The sequence below is a fragment of the Aquila chrysaetos genome, chromosome 8, assembly GCF_900496995.4.
Source record: "Aquila chrysaetos chrysaetos chromosome 8, bAquChr1.4, whole genome shotgun sequence".
NCBI classification, from domain to species: domain Eukaryota; kingdom Metazoa; phylum Chordata; class Aves; order Accipitriformes; family Accipitridae; genus Aquila; species Aquila chrysaetos.
Window position 1 is genome coordinate 32,869,106 of NC_044011.1, and position 26,082 is coordinate 32,895,187.

General features: G+C 42.2%; 1 protein-coding gene across 3 annotated transcripts in view; it reads right to left on the bottom strand.

Annotated features, from left to right (window-relative positions):
• Window positions 1–26,082, bottom strand: part of PLCB1 (phospholipase C beta 1) — a 412,867-nt gene that overhangs the window by 317,017 nt on the left and 69,768 nt on the right. The window contains exon 1 of one of the 3 annotated variants that reach the window (XM_030022430.1): window positions 1,658–1,734. The exons of the other annotated variants lie outside the window; for them this stretch is intronic. Within the exon in view, the coding sequence (XP_029878290.1) occupies window positions 1,658–1,729 (72 nt within the window). The 5' untranslated portion in view covers window positions 1,730–1,734. Of the gene's footprint in view, window positions 1–1,657; window positions 1,735–26,082 lie in introns of those variants that run through there. 3 annotated transcript variants of the gene reach the window in all.

Genomic DNA, 26,082 nt, shown 5'->3' on the forward strand with positions numbered 1-26,082 from the left:
AGAAATAAAACCAAATCTCAGAACACCTTCCCTCCACCCCTCCCTTCTTCCCGGGCACAACTTCACTCCCGGCTTCTCTACCAACCCCCCCCAGCGGCACAGGGGGACGGGGATGGGGTTTACGGTCAGTTCATCACGCATTGTTTTCTGCCGCTTCATCCTCCTCAGGGGGAGGACTCATCACACTCTTCCCCTGCTCCAGCGTGGGGTCCCACCCACGGGAGACAGTCCTCCGCGAACTTCTCCAACGTGGGCCCTTCCCACGGGCTGCACTTCTTCACGAACTGCTCCACCATGGGTCCTTTCCACGGTGTGCAGTCCTTCAGGAGCACACTGCTCCAGCGTGGGTCTCCCACGGGGTCACAAGTCCTGCCAGAAAACCTGCTCTGTGGGCTCCTCTCTCCACAGATCCGCAGGTCCTGCCAGGAGCCTGCTCCAGCACAGGGTTCCCACGGGGTCACAGCCTCCTTCAGGAACCCACCTGCTCCGGCGTGGGGTCCTCCCCGGGCTGCAGGTGGAGATCTGCTCCACCGTGGACCTCCATGGACTTCAGGGGGACAGCCTGCCTCACCATGGTCTTCACCACGGGCTGCAGGGGAATCTCTGCTCCGGCGCCTCGAGCATCTCCTCCCCCTCCTTCTTCACTGACCTTGGTGTCCGCAGTGTTGTTTCTCTTACATGTTCTCACTCCTCTCTCCGGCTGCTGAATTCTGCCTGTCCCAACTTTTTCCTTCTTAAAAATGTTATCACAGAGGCGTTACCACTATCACTGATTGGCTCGGCCTTGGCCGGCGGCGGGTCCGTCTTAGAGCCGGCTGGTATTGGCTCTCTCTCGAACACAGGGGAAGCTTCCAGCAACTTCTTACAGAAGCCACCCCTGTAACACCCCCCCTGCTACCAAAACCTTGCCACACAAAGCCAATACAGGAGAACAGAATCATGTGGCCAATTAAAAAGATGAAGGAGCTCGGGTTTTCTATTAAACTTGAAATTACCCTCAAACTACAATTGCAACTATCCTTACGGATAAACAAACTTTAGCCAATTATTGCAGCAGCAAACCAAATTAAGATACAGTATCAAACCAGATTAAACATGAGATTAATTTCTTGAACAAGTACATGCCCAAGATGGCAGAACTCTTCAGCAGTCTGTTTTACACAATCCAGCATATCCTTGTCATTATGGCCCTGAAGGAGGACTACAGATCATCAGGTGTTGAGAAAGCTCAAATGTTTAAAACCACGGAGCTGTTTTAGCAACAGTGAGAATGGTGTTCTAATTTTTTTTTCATTATTTTGAATAATTTTTGTCATGTGTTTATCAAACTAATTTGTGCTTCAGAAAGATCCTATCAACATTGGAGTAGCATGTCTAACCTTCACCAAATAAATCAACCAATCTAGACTTTTATTGCCCCGGATGTAGTATCTACATTTGATCATCTCATAAATTATTGCTCACCTCTGATTCTCAGAAGATTCTGAATGATCCATTATCAAGCAAAAGCCTAAATAATGTAGTATTATTATTCCATTTATGGTATATAGTTTCTACCTCTCCAAAATTCAGAGTTAAATAAAACTGCAGGCTGGGCATATCGACTCTGTTCATTTCAGAAATATTGGAGACATTTCTTTGTTTTTTTTATACTCACCATATAGGGACAGGAATCTGCACATCCTCTTTTCCCCTCACAATAAATCCCAAGGAAAGACAACAGCAACATAGAGAATATTTCTCAACATTCTCTATTGCCAGATCGATTTTGTTTCTGAAGGGGTTTCTTGCTCCATCAGAATCTAAGGCAAACTAAATGCCAGGCAGTATGAAGGAACAGGAAAGACTTGCTTCCTAAATGGATTTAAAAGGGAAACTGGAAATAGCCAGAGAATTACCATTTACTTTGGCTACATAAATCCTCCTAGAGTTTCCCTGGAATACAGAAATCCTCCCCGGGACTGTCTTAGCATGTTTCTGCATTTGGCAGCTGCTGCAAAATGGGTTTCATTACAGGACCAGATGCAGCGATTCCTCCTGAGCTATCCCATAAAAAACATCAATGCATGCCCTGTACATGAGCAGCACGTGCTGATGAGGGAAGTGCATCTCTAATGCTGCCATACCCAGCACACACTATTGACTGCACACTTTGAGTGCCAGCACTATGCTCCTCAGTGCACTGCTGCTGGGACTCACCGCAATGTCCCAAACCTTTGGACAGCTTCAGAGGCTGTTAAAAGAAACGCAGCCCACACCTTTGTCTGCTCATGAGTCTGGGAACAAACCACGCACTTGGTAATAAAATGTGTCCCATGGGCCCCCAGAATCATCACTTCTCCCTTTATATGCGTATGTAGCAAGCCCCTGTTTCTCTTCTTTTCCAACCTCAAAATCAGATTGTTTCCAGAATGCTAAAGGTTATACAGACAGGAAAAAAAAAAAGAAACCTTGTTTCTGATACCTGGTAGGAAAATAGATTTATTTCTAAGAATTATGGTAATAACTATCACTCACCATAGGCTTTCATACATCTGCATTTACAGCTCCTTGAGCACAAGGAGATGGAAAAGAAAATCTGATTTTAATTTATTATGCCATTTCTATGGCTTTTATGGAAGACATTTTAACAATTGTCTACTGTGCATGCAGGTTAACATATGTCTCATATATTATGGAGTCAACATCCCACCCAATGTAAACCTCAAAGTTCAGCATGCCCTGAATTAAATGCTGTAATGACTTCTAAAGATGACAGTACAATCTGTAATGTCAATACCCTACTGCAGTCCATGGTTATAATTTGTTAGGTCAATAATTCACCACAGTCTACTGAACTTAGTACTGGCTTCCTCAAAAGCACTAAAATAAATGTTTAAAAGGTTCCCAATAGCTTATTTATAGTTATCTATAATTGGCTCTGCAGCATCACAGAAGTACATCACAGAAATTACATATACAAATCAGACCACGATCTTCATTTCCACATATTCTCCAAGGGCTGGCATAAACAATTGCAAAATCTCCTCTAGATCATGCTAGCCTTAATCCACAGCACAGTCAGTGAGACTCCTTGATGTTTTGTTCTCCTTTGACTACATCAAGAGTTTAAGCAGAAGCCGAAGGCAGATTCGTATCTAAGAAATAACAGGATAGCTACTCATTAGAAAACGTTCTGATTCCACCTTGTATTTCAGCCCCAGCAAGCAGCTGAGAGTGGTCAGGTCTTTGGGCTGCAGTTGTCATGGAAAAGGACTGGCTGTGGGACCACACTGGGGTAAAGGGATACAAAGGTGAAAGCATCTCTATCCCAGCTACCACAGAATTTGACAGAGATCCATCATGGAGAGGTCCTCTCCTTACTGCAGCTGCTTACTTTATTCAGGTTTAACCTTCCGGGCAACATACAAGCCCTGTTCAACAACAGTCAGTAAAACCAAAGTACTGATTTTCAGGAGAAGGATGAACAGCAAATGTTGGCTTGGTAATCTATGTTACCTCACACTGTACTATTAAAAAAAAAAAAAAAAAAAAAATGCAGGCAACCAGGACTTCTATGGCATGCACAAGTGCTGGCTGTGATCTGTGATGTTTGAATGCTTTCAAAAGCTTGTCACTACCTTTGGGATATAGATGAGCTCCATGAAGGGAAAAAAAGAAAAATTGAGAAAGAAAAAAAAAAAAGCCTAGCTGGCAAATGTTGATGTACGGCAGCTCAAATTACACTGCACGCTGCTGAATTCCTTTTTTTTTTTTTCATCTATATGCCTGGAACAATTGACCTAAGGCAAGACATTTTTATTGCAACTTTTGGCAGATCCAGTCAATATCCATTATTTACAATTATGCTTTTGTGTGTGTGTGCGTTTCTGCTGCAGTATCTCTGTCTAATTGTCAAGTCCAGATTGGACTTCACCATATAATTATTCAAAGTTCATTTAGTAAGTGATGCAGATGCAAGATACAGGAGAAAAATAATACCAGTCAGTATGAAATTAAATTCCTAACAGCACTTCTGCAACCAATCTCTCTAAGCAGAAAGCACACAGCAAGCTAGCACTAAAAAACCTCTATGTGGGCTCAAGACCCTTTTTCCATGTTTCCTTCAGTAATTCAACATCCTCTGTTTTCCCAATCTATAGTGACCAGCAGCTGCCTGGACCTGCACTTGCAAAATCCCACTTCTATCACCATGCAGCACAGCACCAACATCACAGATCTTGTGTAGGAAAAAAAACCCACAACATAATTGGAGTCCCCTACGCCCACATTTTAAGCAGAGCTGTTGCAAATAACATCTGAGACCTCAGAAACAGGCAGGGGGGGAAGCGCATGGGAACTTTACTCTGCCTTCTCAGTGTATTTGCTCTGAGCAGCTTGCTGGTGTATTAGTGACAGGATGGTGCTCTTATACACACATTGCACAGCACTGCAGGAATGGCTTTGACTTCAAAGGCAAAGTCACTCCTGGTTTAGGAACAATCCTGGACTGGGGGACAAGCAAGGACCAGGAGGAAGCAAAAGAGCCCAGGGAAGAGACAGGGGCATAAGTAGTTAGCAGAATGTACATTATTTTGTTACTTACTCCCAGAACTTCTTCTCTGGTGAAAAATCCCAAACAAACATCAGCGAGAAAATAAACCCAAAATAACATTAATAATTTTTAAGGTACTACTTGTTAAAAAAAAATATAAAGGTTTTGAATGAAGGTGAAAAAAATTCTTTTAAAATTGATGTTGTCCTTTTAAATTAAAAAAATACATATACCTACAGCCAAATCCCTCTTTCCTTTCCAGACCAAAAAGACAAAGCCTATGAGCCTGCTGCCCAAGAGCAATACACCAATGACAAGGCAGCGAAGAGGCACCTTGGCCACCTGCTAGAATGAAAAGCCCCAGAAGAAAAAGCCCATGTTCTGCACCAGTGTGACAGGGACAGCAGGGCTGGGGGACAACACCAGCTGCCATCAGAGGACCCAGCGTAAGCATGGATGTGCTGCCTCCGAAAGTTACCGTTCGGAAGTTAAACTCAGCTTGACTCGATTCTACTGAGCAGGAAGTTATGGAGCTACAACTGACAAATTTTTGACGTGACATTTCAGCAGGGTGACAAACTTATAAGCTGATACTGTTTGTCATATAACAAATCCATCTAATGGCCACAGGTCCTGAACTTTCCCTCTGGTTAGCTGAGGACAGATTAGGCAGGTAACAGTTTATTACCCAGCTACATCTGTGCTTCTCTCTTCTGCTCCTGGGACAGCCAAAACTTTTTCTAAGGAAAGATGAAAAGGGCGGGGGGGGGGGGTGTGTGTGTGTGTGCCAGAGCAGTTTCAATATCAAATACATGACATCAAATACACTCCGTCTGTACTTGCTTTCGGGGCTCTTTGGAAGTAACCACATCTTGATGCATCTCCCTTGCTTTCACTCATGACACGCTCCTTTTTGCAAGCATCTTCTAGCTAGTGATAAGAGTAAGCTTTGGGCCAGAATTTGCAAATGCACTGAGTGTGGGAGTTGCTCAACTCCCCCTGGAATAAATGGTACTAGCAGTGCTAATGGAGGAAGGCAGCCAAGAATAATTCCTCTGAGACATGAGCTTGTCTGAATTACCCATCCTGCTAGGACTCTTGGAGGACAGAGGAGCTTTGGCAAAGCTGCACTTTGAACATCACTTTCTAAGCTAGCATAGCAACAAAATTAGTGTAAATGAATAATGGCAGACCAAAAAAAGCTTCAGTAATATAATTTTGCTGTGCACTAAATATAGTACAAATGCGTGCATTCTGTTCTGAAATACACCTCTAACAAAAAGCAAAGGATACCTTTTAAACCCTATTTTAACACTTCTCTTTGCGCATCCCTTCTAAAAATTAAGGGTCAGATATTGCCCAGTTTTTGCAATCCTCGAGCAAAACACTGCAGGGTGACACGCTGCAACACAAATAACTTTACCATTGCTACACAATCAAAAGTGGCAGCAGAGTTCAGTACCTCACACAGTGTTTGTACAGGGATTAGAGGAATCAAAACTGGAAGAAAAAAATTGCTCCTCAGCAAGCATGGGAATGGACTAGCGTAGTGCTACAGATTCCTCAACAAACCCTGTGCAAGTTCTGCTTCTTCTAACTTAAACATGTGATGGAAGGAAATGTACTGCTAGTTTATTCATGTATGTCTCACCGCTGCCAAGTCTGAGCAGCTCCTCTAGTCATAGCAGAACCAGGTTGATGTTCCTGCTAAATCAGGCTGCAAGACACCTACTCCAGGCAGGCAGGACATGTCACTCATGGCTTCACTGGGAAAGAAGCCACTGCACACCCACAGACTGCCAGTTATGTTCAAAGCTCGGCTGAGGGCACCCACCAGTCCTTGTCCCTGTTTCCACAGGCGACATAACCTGATGATCTCAGTCCCACTCCAATGGGAGAAATAAAAGTTCACACAATCTGGAGAGACAAGCATTTGAGCAGGCTCTTGTTGGCATGTTAAGCCTATAGATCCCATCATTTCCCTTGATTTAATTTTTGCTGTCTGTAGTTAAAAAGTCTCTGAATTTGTTAAAAAAAAAAAAAAAAAAAAAGGGTAAAATACTTACTCCTAGCTTGTTGCAGATAGGCTGAACGCTCAGGAAATGCTAAGGGTCAGAAAGGCTAAATTCCCTATCCAGCTCTTGAAGGCCTGCCAGACCTGCCTCCTAGCTAACAGCATCACTTCCTAAGATGCTGCCTGTACTTCCACAGGCAGGAACTGCTCATCTCTCACTGCAGCTCCTATTACTTCCCTTCATCCCTTTCCTCTCATCCCTCCAGAAGACTTCTTTCTTGGCATCCCCTCCTCAGGCTTGCCATTTCCTAACCCTGCCAAGCCACTGCTTGTCTATTACAAGTTTGTCGTGCGTTTACACAAGTGACAGCATGACCTCTTGTAAAAGTCACTTCTACAACACATCAAACAGACAGTCAGAAGACAAACACACTTGTCCTCCATGCATGCTGCATGTAGCATCAGCCTGATTCGCTGGTGTGGGAAGCAGAAGGAGCTGGGCCTCTTCTTCCCTGAGCTAGTGACTGCTGCTTACTAGTGTCCTCTGTCCCCACGCGGCATTGGTTGGTGGATTCAGCTGCTGCCTGTGGCGGTTACAGGAAGGTTGTGCATAACTTACTGATGGCTTCTCACAGGACTGGATTAAGCCAGAGGCAAGCCCTGCCTGAAAGCTAAGTCATCTGAGTGCAGGTAGAGACATCATTCGAGGGCCAACCTCACCCGTACAAAGTGAAAGGCACCACTCACATGCAGTGGCCAAGAAGCAGCTTTTTCAATGTGCAAGAAAAGCAATGAGAAGAGCGCTAAGTCCCAGTAGACTCCCTCAGGTTTGAATTTCCAAAGCTATTCAGCCAACTCTCTCAGCCATAAGCTCCTTAAGCGGAAAGCTACAAGTTATTACCATAGCTAATTGCCACAGCTAACAGACGCCTTCTCCTCAGCACACTGCTAACGCAGCACAAAGCTCTGAGTGGTAGGCTAGAAGGAAGGGGAATTTTAAGACCCGATTTCTATTTCTGCTACTTCAGGTATTTGTTAAAATCTGCTCCAAATCAGCAACAGAATAAAACTGTTACTTTTAGGGCCATTCTCTTCTTAACAAACACAAGAACTGTTATAAGTCAGCACTAAACATAAGCATGATACTAAGCATATATTTACATAATTTAATACTAGACACTATGCCAGCCTACCTATGGGTAGGGTCTAAAAAAACCTCCAAGGTTACATGGGAATATTAGAAACTGACATTTGTTGAAAGTAACAGCCTGGCACTCTGTAGAGCATAATAGCTATGCTGAGGATGTTTGGGAGCATACAACATCAGAGTTTACAATCTGGAGTTCCTGCTTCCATTTATCTACCAGTTCCTTTCTGTAGTTTCCTCTCCCTCTTAGTATTCCCAATTCTGGACTACAGAGTGTAAGTGGTCAGGCTAGCAGTGACTGTGCTCAGAGGGACAGAAAGATTCCTGTCCCACAAGGGCAGAAAGGTCCTCTAAGGCTGAGCTGTGAGCAGGGCACAGCACAACTGCTCCATGCCATCAGCAGCTGGAGACCACCCTCACCTCCCGCCCTCACCAGGTTACGCGGGGACTGTCCCTGCTCCAAGAGCAATCCCTCCCAATGCCTGAACATGGGCAAGAGACCTCTCTTGTCCTCAGCAAACAGACCTTTCAACATCTGCTCTGCCTTTGCTGACCTCAGGAAGCTTTACAGCAGTAGCACTGTTGCGGTGGGGTGGGTTTATTGTTTTTTTTTTTTCTTCCCCCAAAAGGAGACCCTTAAGCAGCTGTAGAGTTTCCATTTGGGTGGTAATGTTCTGAGGTTCAATTTCACTTTAAAGCAGCTACAGCAGCCAAACAGATTTGCTGGCAACCATTCACGTCACTCAATACACCCCAATAACGTTCCCTGCCAGCAATTTCGGCTGCACAGAGCCTGTGCTGAATTCATGTGCACAAGGTAGGATTTCACAAACAACCCTTCACGCAAATAAAATCTCCCTCCCTCACGCAAACCCAAACATACTGTTGTTCAGGTTCAGGGTGTTCACTCTGACCATAATGAAGAGCCTCAGGTTTATTTAGCATGTCACTACACATTAAGGTGTAGCAAGCACATCTTTTGACTGACCAGGACACGTGAGCAAGAGATGGAAAGACAAGGCTGTTGAAAGACAATCTCCCATCCCTGCCCCCTCCTGCAATTTCTACATACTTTTGGGGGGTTTGGAACAAGAAGAAAATTAAGTTTATTTCAGAACACTTACTTGGAAAACAGGTAGGGCAAGGAAAAAGCAGATTTCCATTTTAACTAAAGATCTTAGGGAGACATTCTCTTTTAATGCTGGTTGAACATTTTCTATGAGAAGAGAATTAACCCTGTTTTCTCCTTTCTGGTTCTCTAAAGCAGCTCATTTCCTTCCTGTTACTATTTTGCAGAATTAGTATGTATTCCCTCACAAATCTCTTGCTATCAGCGTCTGAATTTGTCTTCAGCAATGTACAGCAAATGACAGCATGTGGCTGTGCTTGAATTCTGAAACAAAGGAAACCATGTTTGTCCTCCCACGACCAGGCAAGCCAAAATAATTTGTGGGTTAATTTTAAAATGCACATGTGTTTAAAAACATATATGAAAAAATACTTTTGGTTTGTTTGAACCAATGGTGCATGTCGTGGACTATCAGCTTCAACTTCTACTAGCCTTTGACAGCTTACTGTTTAGCCACAAGGGACAAGAGGAAGTTACTTCTTTTTGGGGTAAAAAAAAGAAAAATAAACAACACCCTTCCACTCCTCCAAACCCACTCCTCCTCACACACATGCACCAGAAGACCCAAAAGCAAACAAACAAAAGCTCCAGAGGAAATCAACATTAAAAAAACCAAACAAGCATGAAATTCCTTAAAATACATCACCCTTGAAGAGAACATTTGGCAACCACTTCAAAATAATAAATGGGGACATGCAACCGGTATCATATCTCCTCCCCTTGCAGAAATAAATTGAAAAATCCTGCAACACTTAAGAGATGCATCAGCAAAAAAACAGCGGGGCTTTTGCGTGTGTGTGTGTGTGTGTGTGTGTGCGCGTGTGTCTGCAAAGACTGAGGTCAGCAGACCTACGGTGTTGGTGGATTCTGCCATCTTCAAAGACATTTAATCTTGTTTGAATTGTAGCTCAGCGTTTAAAGCTGCCAAGTCACATCTTCTAAATTTTCCAGAATGTCATTTAAATTAGCTGGAAAAAATAATAATGTTTTGGATATTCTCCCCCAACACCAAAAAAATACACATCCAGGGCTCCATCTACATGACACCTTGTATTTTATAGTTGTGTCCAGTGATCCAAGAAAAATCTTTAAACAAGCTTATGTATTATATGATTTTAAAAATGATGCATTTAAGCTTTTGTTATTTGTTCTCGAATTTTTTAACTATTTAAGTTTTCTTTCCACCTACAATGGCAAGAAAATTCCTTTCGCAAAACAAGCAAAAATCTGACTGTTACATAATTACAGGACTGCAGAAATTAGGATTTTAAACATAACACCAAATATGATGAGGCTTAGGCTATACTATGACTTCATAGGATCTATGAACATCTGAAGGAACAGGTAAAAGCAAAGGTGAAAACAACAGCACCTCTGACTTCAACAGGAATCACACCACTGGTTTCAATAGAACTAGGTTCTCCATATTGCCTGCTGAAATTTCATTTCTTTTGTGTTAGTCAATTATGCTTTGGCATCTTGCCCTCCTGTTGCAAGTCACAATTTGTAAATGAGCTTTCAAGGTTAAAAAAAGTGTAAGGAAATGAGATTTCCTACCGCTAAACAAAAATCACAATGAAATATTACAGTAGCTTTCCCAAAAGTGCACATTGGTCACTCTTCTGATAAGAAAATGTTAAAAATAAAATCCAACAGGTGACTCATTTGCCTTTTACCACAACCCTCCACCAGGGAGATGCTCTGACCCACAAAACAATGGCTGCATTAACATCTCACCATCTGTATTTTCACATGGGTACTGCAGAGCAGCCACCCTGAAGATGCCTTCACCACATGAAACAAGCCTAACCAGAAAGCAGGTGTAATGGGGAAAAAATACATGGCAAAATACAGGCAGTAAATGATCCTCTTCTAAACACAAGGTACATTTGTCTGCTCTACGGGATAATCATCATCACCATCATAGCATGTCTCGGAAGAAATCTGGAGTCATCTCTTGCTGTCTGTTTTGCAAACAGAGTTAATGAGAGTCACATGGATAATGTTTTTCATTAAATTGAGGATATGAGCCCGATTCAACTCCACCAAAATCAATGGGAGTCTTGCCATTCATCTTAATGAGGCTGAATCAACTTTTATAACACCAGAATGCAAACCCCTTCACTCATTTTGCCTCACAGAAGGTATCTGTTATTTTCAGAAGAGTCTAAGGACAATTTTACCACACCAAAAATTAGTCATACGAGGTCAGGAAAAAAGAACGTACATCCATGAGGGTATTTCTATATGGAAATGCCTTATGTCAGTAGGAAATATTTACATATTATCCTTACTCTACTGTTTTTTCAGGGTTATCTTCATACTAAATGAATCACGTATTCTTAAAGATGATCTGAAAAACCTCAGAAGGTACTGACAGAGAAATAATGTGCATAAGTGGGATATGTGCAGAGAACTGAAGTGCAGCACAGTCTTGCATTTTTATATAAAGCAGTGTTCATACTATGAATGTAACAAAAATAAAACACAGTATTTAAAAAAAGCTAAAGAAACTGCCTCATTTTTTTTCCAAACAGAAACAACCTAATTAGTTTCAAGCACTCATTTACAAGAAAAAGGAAAACTAAAGGAAAACAACTCTCTCTTCTACAGAAGTGCTGCAACTGACATGTTTTAATAAGTACATAAACTATTTTCAGGGAAGACAAAAATGGAGTATGGATTCTGACTCCAACAAAGGACTCCTGTGTTCCCTTGTTACACTTGTTTAAAGGCAGCAAGTGGCAGCATCTCCATAGACAAATTTTTCTGAGTTTCTTTTATAGCTTTTTTTGTTTTCATACTAAATAATGGCAAGGTGATGGGCAGGAAGGGAGGGCTGCATCAGACCAAAAGTATCTCAGGAAAAGCTGCAAGGATGGATAGGATTGTGATTATTTGTACCACAGCAGTGCCTGGAAACCCATGCCACGCTTAGTGCTGTCTTTGGCTAGGTCTAACACAAACACGCTGCAACACAGACCCTACTCACAAGAACACAAATTACAGTGATGCTAATTTAATAGCTGCCAATTGGATATAGATTTGGAATGAAAGTATTTTTTACTTAGCTGTTGACTTTTAGCTACTTCAATGGCAGCTCTACCACTCCTGGCAAACAAATCTTGCCACCAACTTTGAGCAACTTCCTCACTCCCTAGTTTTCCTCATTGCTAGCAAAGACATCTATATTCTTTTCACTCCTTATTTTCCTTGTAAACTGTGTCCATTATGCCAACCCCCCTACCGGCCCTTTGCAAGCTCTGCACTTCAAAAGGACAGAAACTCCTCCTGTAGCATAGGTGCAACTTCTGTTACAGTTAATGAGGGTTACATGTCAGAAGTTCATTCAGGGAGGCTGCTCTAGTTCCTTGCCCATTTCTTGTAGCATTTGCAGATGCAATTCATCTTGGTCTAGTTCTTTGTCAACTTTTCACAGTTCTAATTACCTTATTATCTGCTTCACTACTGCAGTCAAGCCTTCTTGTTTTCTACACTGCCTTTCAGGGTCCTATTGCTTATCCTAGGGAATATTTTTTTCACCATTTCTTCCTGTGTGCGAAAAGCAGTGCAGAGAAACCAAGTGAACTTGCTCAGTGAACTTTTCAGCTCTTGCCCGGCTGCACGCCTGAAGGCACATGCTAATTAGGCACATGCCGGACAGATCACATCTGATGCCTCATGCTTTGCTCTCTCCAGCTGATTGCCTTTTATCAGCACCTTCAGTCATCCTTAGCTTGCTTTCTTTTTCAGGTCTTCACGTGCCTATTACTTCACAAAGAATTATTTTAATAAGATATATCTGGAGACAGACAGGATGGAAAGACATCTGAAGAAGTAGGAAACCGAATACAGAAAGAACAGCAGAGATGGTGACATCAGACTCCCAATTCTGGGTTTCCATGGCTAAGAATAAGCTATACATGCCATCAGAAGAATAAAAAGGCTCTCTGGAAGACAGAATATTAAGGATCCACAAAAAAGACAACCAATTTCTATTTGTAGTTTACCCCATTAAAGAGAATTACTTCCTTTGCATCTACAGAGTTGTATCTAACAAGGTGTTCAGATCTTCTCTACTAGGGATTGAAATACAGTCAAGATGAGTCTGCGCCTTATGAAAGTGGATTCTGGCCACTGGTTCCAGCGGTAAGCCTTTCTGCTACTGCCTTCTCCTCACAATTCTCACTTTAAGCCCAGAAAGCTATTTTTTTCCCCAATCCCTTTCTCCCTCACCTTTCTACATTCCCTCCAAATGTGGCACTGTCAGCAGGAAGACCAAGCTTTGGCTCTGTTCTGCCATAAGCCTTTCCTCCTGTGTGATACTGACAGTCCTGAGGCATCCAGTACATCTCCAGTCGATTTACGCAGCTTTCGGTTTATAAAGCGTATGCAAAAAAGGCACCTTGGCAAGAAAATAGAGCTACAACTATTCCATCAAAGGCAATTAAACTCACAAATGCAAGTCAACAATTGCCTCTCCCTGAAAAATAGAAGAAAGGGATTGAATCCAGCAGACTAAAGCCAGCATTTGATTCAGCACACCTTTCAGGAAAGAATAACCCAGCTTGATGGCCACGTACCCCGCTGAGTTTACGTTGCTAGCTGTTAGCACAACCATCTCTTTATTTCTGTTGACCAGGAAGCACCCAACTGAGAACACAACGAACATGGGCCTCTACACTGTTAGTGGCACAGAAGCACTTCAAAATATTTCCAAGAAGCTACAGACAAAAGCCTGGTACATAAATACACAAGGCTCAGAACATCGACTATATAAAGAACACCAGTTTCCAAAAACATTACTGAATATCTTCACTGTGACAAGATGCCCATGAACCTATAACCTGCTCAGACCAGTCTGCAAGCACACAAATTTGACAAGATCCTGACCAGCTACTTTCAAAACAGCTCAGGTCCCACTTTAAGATTATTTTCAAAAGGTCCACCCCTTAGCAGAGTGAGGTCTTCTGAAAATGTTGATTTTGGTGCCAGTTTGACCCACTAACACGTGCAGCTTGTAAATCCCACCTTCTCTTGCCTAATCTGACAGGAACAGGAGCCTGGCTCTTCTGTAGACCGGGAGAGCTCTTGGTCTGAAGTTGTTTCATGTCCAGTCACTGCTAGTGGACCAGCCAGGGAAACTGCCACAGGGGCAAACCTGCAATGCAGGAGAGAGGAATGCTGAAAATCCAGCCCTATTTTTGGGTGCCAAAACCCTTGCAGGTTTTCTGAAAGGCAGCTGACAGACTGGAAGGTACATCAAGCTGGAAGGAAGAGTTATCTTTTCCTCCATTTTCCTCTCATTCCATGTTTACTTCCAGCAAGCACGTCTAGCCTCCTGTTCCCATGATTTGTTACTTCTACAAGTTAATTGCACCTATTCTTTCTTTCTTCTGTTTACCTTTTCATCTGCTTTCTTTGGCATTATTTTAGTCAGCCAAACAGCTGATTTCCTTCCTTTAATCAAAAAGTGCCCTTCCTCTCTTATCCACACAGTCCTAAAATATACAACTCTGAAAAGCAGCAAGGTTTGGGGACTGAGGATTTGTTCTTGCTTTCTTTGGTTTATTTGGGTTTTGTCTTCAATCACCTCTCTCTTGCTCCAGAAGCAGAATGTTGCTGTGGGGGACCTGTGTGATCAGATCGCTGGTTATGAGAGTATGTTTCCTGCTGGATGCCTCAAGCCAAGGCAGGGCGGGGGGGGGGGGGGGGGGGGGATTAAAGGGGAAAGGCCAGGCAAAAATAGTTTTTGATCTTTGGATTAACTGAACGCCATCAATCCTCTAGGATGGGAACCAAGCAACAGCCCAACAAAGCCCTTAAAATAAGTTACCAAGGAAAACAGCCATTAATACAGAAAGGCAGCTGTACCAGCATGATGGGAGGGAATAAAGCAAGCCAGCTATGCACCAAAGGATGGCTGCTGCCATGGAAAGAATTCAGGCTTGGAATGATTTACAGGATTTTGATCCCACCCACAGCCAGCACTTCCAAAGCATTTAACACTCACTATTGAGACCAAAATTTCAAAAGGGGCTCAGTTAGTTCTCATTTGAGCAAAAAAAGTAGCCGCCAAATTTTTCAAAGAACTCAACACCTGGCAGCAAGCTACTCTACCATCTATTTAGAAGAATCTGGTGCTAATATACATTTCTCTCATTACTCTGCATCTGTCCGGAGTTTGCCGATTCGACCTCATCTTTCAAGTATGTTCAACATGCACTCGGTTAAACTTTTCTTTTCTGCTAGCTCCTTCGCAGCTGTTTCGCTTCTAGTCTTACATCCTCAGTCATTATTCTCCAAATTACTAGCATTGCTATCTCCTTTGCCAGTTCACACATCTTTTGACTCTTGAAGCAAGCCAAGGCTAGCTGCACACACATACCTCCCTTTTTAGTTCCTGTTTAATGGAACACAGCCCCTGGTGCCCAGGTAGCAAAATCCTTCCATTATCTCACTGACCCTTTTGCATATTTTAAGAGGTTATTTTGTGGCTTGTGCAAATGACACAGCAGAGTTCATAGAGATTTGTGTTGTCTTTCCCACATCCTCACCTCTCCCATAACATGGCCCCTCAGTGGTCATCTCATAATCAATGAATTCGATAGGTCTAACCCAGCCTATTCCTGTTATATGCAAACACTGCAGGATTAAACAGGGAAAGAAGTATTTTGATGTGATGCATAAAGAATAACTGCATCATACTGGAGTAGACTGTGAATGACTTTCTGCTAGAAAAGACCTTGGCCACAGCAGAAGGAATGGAGAAACTACTGTACTGGGGAATAAAATAAGAGAGAACACAAAAACACAAGACTGCCTGTACATAGTGCCAAGTTCTGCAAGTGTCCTTCCTACGCTCCCAGGGAGCCCGAGGCATGATGGGCTCTGGCACCAACAAAGAGAGGAAGGCAAAGGATGCCCACCTTTGGGGGACTCCTGCGGACAGGAAAGACAGAGTGCCACTTGAAAGCTTGGCAAGGAGGCTGCTTGGCTTGCGAGCTGTGGCAGCTTAGCCCTCATGGGTGAGACAACTGCATAAAAAACCCAAAGATGAATTCTGATGGCCTCTCCTTCTGCAGCTGTACTTGCTCAACAGTAACTGTCTAGCTGCACTGCCAGCCCCGCAGGAGACAAGGTCTTCTGGAGCACTTACATCCTTAACTCCCACTGACCTTCTGTTCAAAAGGAAAGCTCGGTTTATACTTACAGCACTACACTAGGATTCAGGAGATTAACATTCATTTTCTGTCTTTGCTAAACCCATAGTAGGGCCGCCACCATACCCCTCATTTGCGCTATGTTTCAGACTCGCTTTTACAGAATGAAAAGACTTTGCTTTGTCATTTAAGAGTTTGCCTGTTTGCTTTTCCAGAATAAGGACTAAATTCTGTGTTTGTTTGGAACTTTCTATCTACAAATGAAATAAAAATAATACGAAATTTTAAAAATATATCAAAAGAAGCTGCATAACTCAGTACTTTACAAGAACAACACTGTAAATGACAAAGATTTCATTTCTGTGCCGAAACGGATATTCACCCAGTTCCGGAACATACCTCAATGCTGTGAATATGCGCCATTAACATCTCTGCCATTCCTATGCAAGTTTTTAGTTCTGCAATATTAAATAAGGGTCTTATTAAAGATTTATCACAACCTGTCCCTTTGCATCTGGTGGCTGCGTACCGCGAAGCTAGAGAAGCACAGCAAAAATAAAGTAGCTGCTATAATGCCAGCTGTGCTTCCTGCGAGTTCCAAAATATCTTCTGACACCAGGCTTGCCATGTAACAAATTACAGAGCTATTTCTATTTAAAACTCCTAATGATCCATTAAATTAGTGTGTGGAACGAGGAGGGAAGAGGGTGAGAAAGGTGTTGTGTTTTGTTTTTTTTAATAAACATCAATATGAGTTATAGCATTACTAAAAAAAAAAAGTTTGCCAAACCTTACATCAGATTTCAAATGACGTTTTTGTGAATTTAAAAGAATTTATTCTACTACAGTGGAGGGATTCGATGCATAAAAATTGTTCTGGAGTAAAAGACGAAAATTTTCTCTGATCTTCTAAAGTCACAGTATTATCAAAGACCAAAGAGAAAATAAAACCAGACTCAAAGGTAAAATAAACTTTCACAAAAGGACCAGACGGAGTTGCAGCCAGTGACTAATGAATAGCAGGAACTGCATCAAGAAAGGAGAGTTGGTACTTCCTTGCACTGCAGTTGTTTTGCACCAAGATCTAGCCTCATGTCAAAATAAAAATAAAATACTTGCCTTTCAATCGGAAGCAATGGTGAAATTTCCCCCCATAATTCCAAAGATTCTTCCTGTACAGCAATTGAACAAATGCAAAATGCCTACTCTCAAAGCTGGCATGGTTGCTACGAAAACAACTGTGAAAACCTAGAAGTCTGCAAACAAAATGTTAGAGCAATCAGGGCCATGAAAACACTCAGAAAATAGAGGCCTGTTTCTTAGAAGACTAAGATGAAGAAAGGCAGCTATGGGTAGCTGTTTTAGATGCACATGGAGACTTCTATGCATTTCATGTGACATCAGAGGGACAGACTCACTGCCTCCAGGGCTTCCATGAAGTTCCCCACACTCCAGAGGTTTCAGTTCGATGCCGTAGAATTTCTATCAGATATTGAATAGTAGTTTTCTGTTAGAAAAAACCACAACTCTTGCTCTTAGTCTTTACAGACAGAGCTGATTAAGCTTCTCTCCCAAATTTAATTTAGTACTGCATACTCACAAAATATATCACAATTATATTTTGTTATAAATCAATAGGGATTACAGGGCACATAATCACATAAAAAATGGAGAACACAACTTGCACAGCAGAATCCTGATACAATAAACCTCCCCATTAAGGAGTGAGTTGTGCCATGGGAAAAGGAGGTACACTTCTGGCCAGCTTGTATTTGTAGAGGGGGACAAAGGCGGACAACAACTGCCATTTGCATTCAGAACAAGGCGGCAGCAGCAAAACATATGGACCACAAGTATTCTGGCAGTCCATACCAGCACTACACACTATTGGCTTTCCACACTATCCTAAGACTCTTAAAGCAATAGCAGCAGAAGGATTCAGCTATCCCAACAGCATCTCTATCGCTCTATTTTACAGCTATGCTATATCAACTATCACTAAACAATGCAACACCATCACCCCCCCCCCCCCAAAAGAAAAAAATAAAAAATCCCAGAACATATACCAATTCCTGGAGTATTTAAGGATCTTTGGGAAGTCCTACGTGAGTGGCAAACCTAATCGGAGCAGTCAGGAACTAGTGCCGAATCCCTAAGCATCCAGCCGGCTTTCATTCACAAGACCATTTGCTCTCTGATGAAAGATGAAAAAATTCCAAATGAGATTTGGGACTCATCAGAGAGAGTCCTATACTAAATGAAAAGAAAGGACAAAGATAGCACTTACTATTTTTGAGATTCACACCTATTCCTTGCTTTCCGTTTTATTTTGGTTTTCCCTGTGTTTAAACATTTAACACCTGTTTAAACACTGTTTAATCACTTGATACTCACTGAGTGCATTCTTGTTAAGCGGGATTTTTGGCAGTGACCCGATTAGGCAACAACCATTGGCAATGATAATCATTAGGCTAAGATGGTTCCCTGGGAGATGTCCCAGTAAAAGTGGCTGTCTCAATTAAGCACATTGCAATTAAGTGGACTATATCTATAGGGTGATCTCACAAGGAGAACAAGGCATTTCAAATGCCTTTTTTTTTTTAAATGTATTTTTAATGCATAATTAGTACTTTTGATTGGAGAAGAGAATGCTACGTAGAGGTTTCTCTAATAATTCCTTTTTTTGGTAACTGCAAACTCTTATTTCAGTGCTAAAGTTTTCCTCTCCAGTCCCCATAAATCCTGCGGTAGCACATCTCTGTGTCTCTGCTTTGCCTGGCCCAAGAGGCACAGGTTGCACTGGAGGCTTTGCCAACCAGAGCTGTCCCAAGAAAGAACCCCCCTGCCCAGGAGATGAACAACAGGGAGAACAACTACAAAAGCGTGCAGTGACAGAGGCTACTGCCTGCCGATCCCTGCTTCATTTTTTAGGGAAATTGAAAGAAAACAGCTAAATGAGGTGGGGAAATGCAGGAAGACAAGCAAAAGCCTTAAGGTCAAAATCAGTTCACTTTTGCTGTCAGCAGCCCTCTTTTCTCCAGAGTTTCTTGGAGATGCCAGGCCAACCTCCCTGGGCAGGCCTGCGTAACCAAGCTATTTCATTCCAGTATGCAAAGCTTGGTCCCAAGCCCCTTCCATCTACACACAGAACTCTTGCATAACCTTGGTGAGCTGGCTGGGTAGCACGATGGGCACATGCCAACAATCCATTTCTATTTCGGCTCATACCTATTCCTCCCCGCAGCAGAGACGTACATTAGCCCTCCTGAGTGCTGCTGATCTCCAATGCTATCCCAGTCCCCGCGGTGTTTAGGAAAGGCGAACGTTTATCCCATCATTCACAGGAAAGAATCATATGGCAGCTCAGCTTACTACTGCATGGAGAACCTCAGGGGCCACCGTCATTAAGACACAGGTTTTCAGCACATCTAAGCCCTTCAGACTGGGTGCCAAATGCCCCAGAAACTTTGCAGTGAGGTGTATTTTTAACCTTGCATAAAAGGCTGTCAGTGGTGCATTCCCTATTTCAGGGGAAAGGGAGAGGATGCATAATGGGAACCTATAAGACTGATTTGCTGCAGGGCCAGTATCTGTAGTTCCAACCAAAACCAATGGGAGCTGTGGTTGGAGCATATAAAATGCTGCCTAATTTCAAGAAGCCCATAAAATAGTCCTACCTACATATCTCAAAGTCAAGGGACACATTCTGCCTCCTCACTCTGTGCCCTACTTTCTTAATATGCAATTGAGGTGGAAACATCTCCTGCGTCACAGTGGTACCATAAACAGAGATCAATTCTTTGTGGTGGTTCTCTTTGATACCACAGTGAGGTATGCCATATACCGTTATCACAAGACAATTAACATTGCTGTCATCTGTGCAAAGCTTGACTGTAATGTCCTGTATATAGATAGATACTGGACACTGAGCAATAAGACAAAAACAAAACGTCAGATAATCTCCGTCCATTCAATGAATATCACCTACTTGTTGCTCTGAATGAGGTAGAACCCATAGAAAAGCTAATGCAGAAACACATAATTAAAGACTGTAACATAATGCATGCACATATGAAGCCTATTGGTAGGTTCTCAAAGTAACTTCAACTTCTGGCATTTCTAAACTTTTAACTTACTGACTGAACAATCTTCTTATGTAATTTCAATTTATTTTTTTTAATTGGAAAGTGTAAGTGAAAGAGTTTGCGTATACTCATAAGTAGTCAGGCAGTCATCCTTCTTTACAGGAAAGATTTGGGGTACACTTACAAGCCACAAAGCATCTATGGCAAATACTTCTCTCCATTTAGGAAGTTTTAATCCCCCTTCTGCCTGCTGCCATGTGCCCACCAGCACAGCAGCTGTTCTCAGCAAAGCACCAGGGCCAAGACTCACAGTATTGTGCCATCAAATAGATTGCTGAAATTGAAACTTAGGACTCTAAACCAATGGGCAAAAAAAATTCACTTTTAAAATAGGAATTTAATCTTCTAAATAACCAAGATTCTTGAAAATATTACCCTAAACTTACAGCTTAATCCCCAAACTGTAGGAAAGAGCAAAGCAAAGACTGTAGTAAGACAAAACATTTTTTAGAGATATCGCAGCAAGTCTTCAGTCCCTGGCATCAGGTTTCTGGGTAGTTAAAGTTACTGATTCATACCTCATTTCTGGCAAACTTCATTTAACTAGTTGACCTGGTATCTCTTTCCCAGATGAGACCAATTAACACAGTAAAAACACGTTAGCCACACACTCCAGCACTGCTTCCATATGCAAAGCAGTGCCATGGAAACAGAAATGCCAGTGTGGTGGTAAGGGCAATCGGCAGTCACCAAATGAGCAGTGAATCAAGGGCTAAGGAAAACAGCTGTCAGCAGGATTACTTCAATAGATTGCATTTCACAGGGCAGCTCACATTAATACTGCAGTATGGTATTTAAAAATCGGGACAGAAATTTGTTGCTTCATCATTAGCTACCATGTTATCACTTGCCTGGCTAGAAAACAAAAGGGCAGTGGCATGACCTGCAGTCTGGGGAAATAAAGGATTCAGCTTTAGCTTTATCTCTTCATTTCAATAGCCATTTCTATTTAGTTTCTACAGCTTGTAATTTTACACTTTTCCATGCAATACAACCTAAACAGCTGTATATTGTTTTCTTCCCCTTTTGTTTCCCAGAGAAAGAAAACAGAGCAGCCCCTGTGTATTGTCCTACTGTGCTTTCCAACTTCAATAGCAACAGACAAACCACTTGTTTCAAGGCACAAGTTGGTAAGAACCTTAATATCCTGTGAAGCAAATCTGCAAACGACTCTACTTCCCCAACGAGCTGAGCAGCGAGCAGGACAGCCTCCCACTCTAGCTCCACACAGATGCAAACATCTGCTTCTCTCTCCTGGAGGTCCCCATGACATCTAATCAAAGACTTCAGGGAAATCTGCTCCTCTAGTGCTCAGCATCACTTCTGATCACTCGCGGCATTGCAAAGCAAGTGTTGAATGCTATCAGCTCAGAATGGGGAGAGGTAAATAAAATACAGAGGAAGTGGGAAGAAAAAGAGGCAACACATGCAGGCAAAGGCTCTGCCAGATGTTCTCCAGTGAAATGTGCTGCGGATGTGTCCGATTTAACTCTCCATGGACGTCTGCCCCACTGAATGATAACAGGGTGCTGAGTAGAGGAGTGAGGTGCCACACTCGAGGCACAACCCAGGGCCTTAAGCCAGAGGTGAAGACAAATTTTATGCCAGACTGACATGCAGCAGCCTTTCTGCCTATTCTGCCGTCAGCGAGGTCTTAAACCACCAAAGTTTACTGCAGGACATCTGTCAGAGCCTGACTGTACAGTGTGACTTGCATTATAGAAAACATTACAAATTTCCTCTGAGCTCAATGAGCTGTGACAGCAGCTACATCAATCAAGATTGTCTAGTCTTAATTATTTGGTAATGTTTGATAGCAGTTGACTAGTTACAAGATTAAGGAATATGCATGCCAAAAATATCAGAGAAATTAAACATATAACACCTCTCATAACTATTTCGCTACTATTTTACCAGCACTATTGCAACATGGTGGGAATTTCTAAAGGACTGAGCTTTTTCCGGTTTTGAAAACTCTGTCTTCAAATTAGATGCTGCATATATATTTGAAGTCCCATTGCAGACATTCACTGTCTTCAAGTTCTGAAGGACATCTGTAATATTTTGGATCACCAAAATGAGAGCCCAAGAAAACACAGGATTTTTCTTTTTGTTTCATTAAAAACAAAACAAAACCACCCCTCCCTCCCCCAAAGGTCTTCCCATGGAAGTTCATCTTGAATACCCTGAGAACCAAGGTGCCCAAGCTCACTAATACTAAGAAAAAAATCACCTGAGCTTATGAGGACATATTTTTCAAAAAAAAAAAAAAAAAAAAAAAAAAAAAAAGAGCACCTTGTGCAACCTCCAGTGACACTAGACGTCAGCTCTGTACCACTATCAAGTTCTACAGAAGAAAGTAAATGCTGTGCTCCAGCACACTCACCACGCTTTTCTGTGTGAAAAACAGCCAGAAACCCTACAACTACCGTACCTGTCACAGAGATTACCCACAGCAAGTGTTGAGAATGATACACGAGAAAGAGGGTGGGAGGGGGGAAACCCCAAAGCACAGCTTAGAAGACCTAGAATTTGAAATCCAGAGAATTCAGGCATTTTCATAATCTGGTCCCTAATGTGTATTTGTTCATTTGAAAACCTCTATTTCTGTGAATGAGGTGTGTCCCCCCCTTTTCTCTTTCTTCTTAAATCATAACCCTTCAAGCAGCATGATAAGGGGGGGGGGGGGGGGACGGGACACGGACCAACCAACCAACCAAAAAAAAAAAACCAAGGAACCTTTCACCAAAAACCAAAAGAAAAGGGCGATGCTGCCACTTCAGCTACATTCCTCATGCCTTCCCCTAAAATTCTCTAACAACATGTTTATTTAAACATGGCAACAGGAGACTTTTAACCATTTCTATTTATATAGCATACAGAATTCCAGTGAAATGACCAATGGCAAAATTTCAATAATTACTCAACAAATCTGGCTTTTTGAATCAGTGATTTCCTGTTTTGCTCTCACTATAGGACTGATTCAGATCTCCCCTGAAGCCAACGGAAAGTGATTTCAGTGTTTATCTGCCCAAGGTTCCCATATTCCGTAATTCACAGATCTGAGAGACAGAAGTTGTGCTTGTTTGCCTAAGAGCTGCCTAGCTGAGAGGCTAGTGAAAAAACAGTTGCCTGGGCAGGAGAAGCCCAGCACTCTCTCTACTTCCCATTTTACTGGTAGACATGAGTTGTAATTGGCATGATATTGGTCATCTACAAGAAGAATATAAAAATATATAAAGTATCAGCAATATATTATTTATATTCTGAAAGCATCATTTCTTTAAAATCTCTTTATATAAAAAGAATTTTTTTTGATAAGAAAGCATGTTCTGTAGCAAATGTCTCAGTTTAACTAAAATTTTTTAAGGTATTCTCCCATTACTAAAAGTACATGGCTAAGAATAACAAACTTTCTATGACTTTAGATTTTCCATTTGCATTTGCAAAATAAGTAAAGTCAGAAAGCATACTACACACATCAGTCTCACCTGGAATGCCACGGAGATTGGGAAAAGCTATAAACTAGTTGTGACCAGGACCGTGAAAGATCTTTTATTTGTTTTTAATGCAGATTTTTATTCTAAGGTTTTGAAAACAGTTCTGCACATTTAAGACTCAGATTTCTAGGAAAAAAAGTTGTTCTGCCAATAAAAATGCTAACAATTTATTTATAGAAATTTTGCTCACTTCCTACAGCAGAACAGATAAACTTTCAATTATGTCATTTAATAATGGGCAATTAAGTAGTATAAACAAATTAAACATAATACAAGCAACTCAACGGAGCTGAATACACCCCATTCTAATAGAAACAGCAGGTTCTCCTAAAACAATCTGACACTTCCACAAACAAAAAATTTTCACAAACACTTGTCCTCCCATGTGAATATTTTTCCTCCCTGGTCATTCAGCAATTCTAGATTAATAATTTTACTGATTTTTTTTTTCAAATGCCTAAGTCTTGCAGTGAGGGGAGATAGTGAGGTGAATCATATGGGTGTGAATACGTTAACTTCTAGGCACATTAGCGATAAACATGAAATTTCTCAGCTTCATTCTATACAACTGATGCTTATGATACCCATACCCTTAATTCTCTGTCTACAAACTATCCCACAAGGTTGCAAAAACCACAACTGTTACTTTGAAAAATATCTACACCCAGACAGTACTTTTTGGATTACTTTTCTTTCCTTTAGGTTTTAGAGAAAGACACAGAAGTGGTTACCGCAACATTTTCTTCTTCCCCCCCTCTTTTGGGCTTTGGTAGATTTTTATTTTCAGGTTGTTTCTTCTGTTATAAAGCACATCAAATCAAACTTTCAAACACAACCATACAGATAAGGAGGTAAAATGGAGGTGATATTTATGAGAACTTTGGCGATTACCTTTCTCATGTCAACTTTTCCCTTCACACCCCAAACTCCTGCTTCATCTGTCACGTCCATTGCCTTCAGTGATTAACGTTGCCCTTCCCTCCCTCTGCACCACTGGAAAAGCAGAATTTGGAGCAGCTCAGCAAGACTCCTTCAAGCCCACCACAGAGAGCTTCAACCCACTTTGTGAGTGCCGGCACTGGCCACAGCTGCAAGCTGGGGACTTCAGTCCACAGCTGAACCAGCATTAGGTTACCTGCAGCTGCATAAACTTGACAAGAGCATATAAAGCCTTCTGGCAGACTTCCAGTACCTGAACATTTTCCTCAAGTTCCACAAACAGCTCCAGCATGAGCCTGAAGCAGCCTCTGCCACTTCCACCCTTCCCAACCACAGCTGCCTTGCTTGCCGAAGAACCCAACCCTGTTGCTGAGGTCCCATCATTAACTTTTTTCCCGACACGATGTCCCCAGCCTGGGGCTGGACTCTGCTCCCAAGCAACAGGAGCCACACTCCAAGCAGAGAGGAGCTCACTGCTGTCTGCTGACCAAAACCTCAGCAGGGTTTCCCTTCCACCCCGAACACGGGCATTGGCTCTCACTGACATAAAGGACCATAATGATGTTAGGTTGCTCTGCACCTACAGGGCTCAAACCTTTCTAGGGAAAGAAATGCCAAAGAATCAAGAGCTTTGGTGTCTTCCCCAGAATATCTGGGCTTCTGGGTCTGGCCAGGATACTTTGTGCATCTCTTATGGCTGTAAATGAATGAAATTCTCAAGTTCAGGCTGTAGAAACACAAGACACCTCTAAGACCGTGTTCCTGAAGCCAAGCATCAGCCAAATGACAACCACAAACCCTGAGTGAGGGACAGGTTACTGTCCATCCCCAGCAGACCTTGAGAAAGAGCTTTGCTTTCATTTAAAAATACCTTTCTTCTGCTTTCTAGCTTTGAAAGTACAGAAGGGGAAATAACGCTACACTTCCCCTACAGCTTTCAGAACCAGTAATTCTGTTTCGCAAGTCTTTGTTTTATCTTTTCAAGAGCCAATAAATCTCAAGGTATAAATTGGGAGCAGATGGAGCAGGATGTTAGGCTGTCAGCTTCCATTAACAACATCAGGGGCTCACCACACACCACAGCCAAGCCGGAGCCTTTCATCTTGTCCCTGCGCAACTGGTGGAGGAGCTACTTGTTTGCATTAGGGCTACTGACAGAAGAACATGAGTTGAAACCAGATGTGACTATGCTGACGGCCAGTGAATTATTGTCATAGGATGGCTTTACCCATAAATCACTAGATTGCAGTGCTATCTGACAACTTTTAAAGTTGTCAGGAGGTTGTAACAGGGCCACAGAACAGAACAACAATGAAAAGCTGCCTGGGAAAGCAGAGGTGGATCTCCGGCCTCCTAACCCTCCTTCCCTTCAAAAACTGCAAGTTGCAATGTCAAAATGGGACATTTGAAGATTGGGACCAAGCAAACCGTGATGCTACTCTGTGTTGTCCCATGCAGCTGTAAAAAAAGCCAATTTTGATGAGCAGCCCTTCTAGCACTTTTCAGTCCAA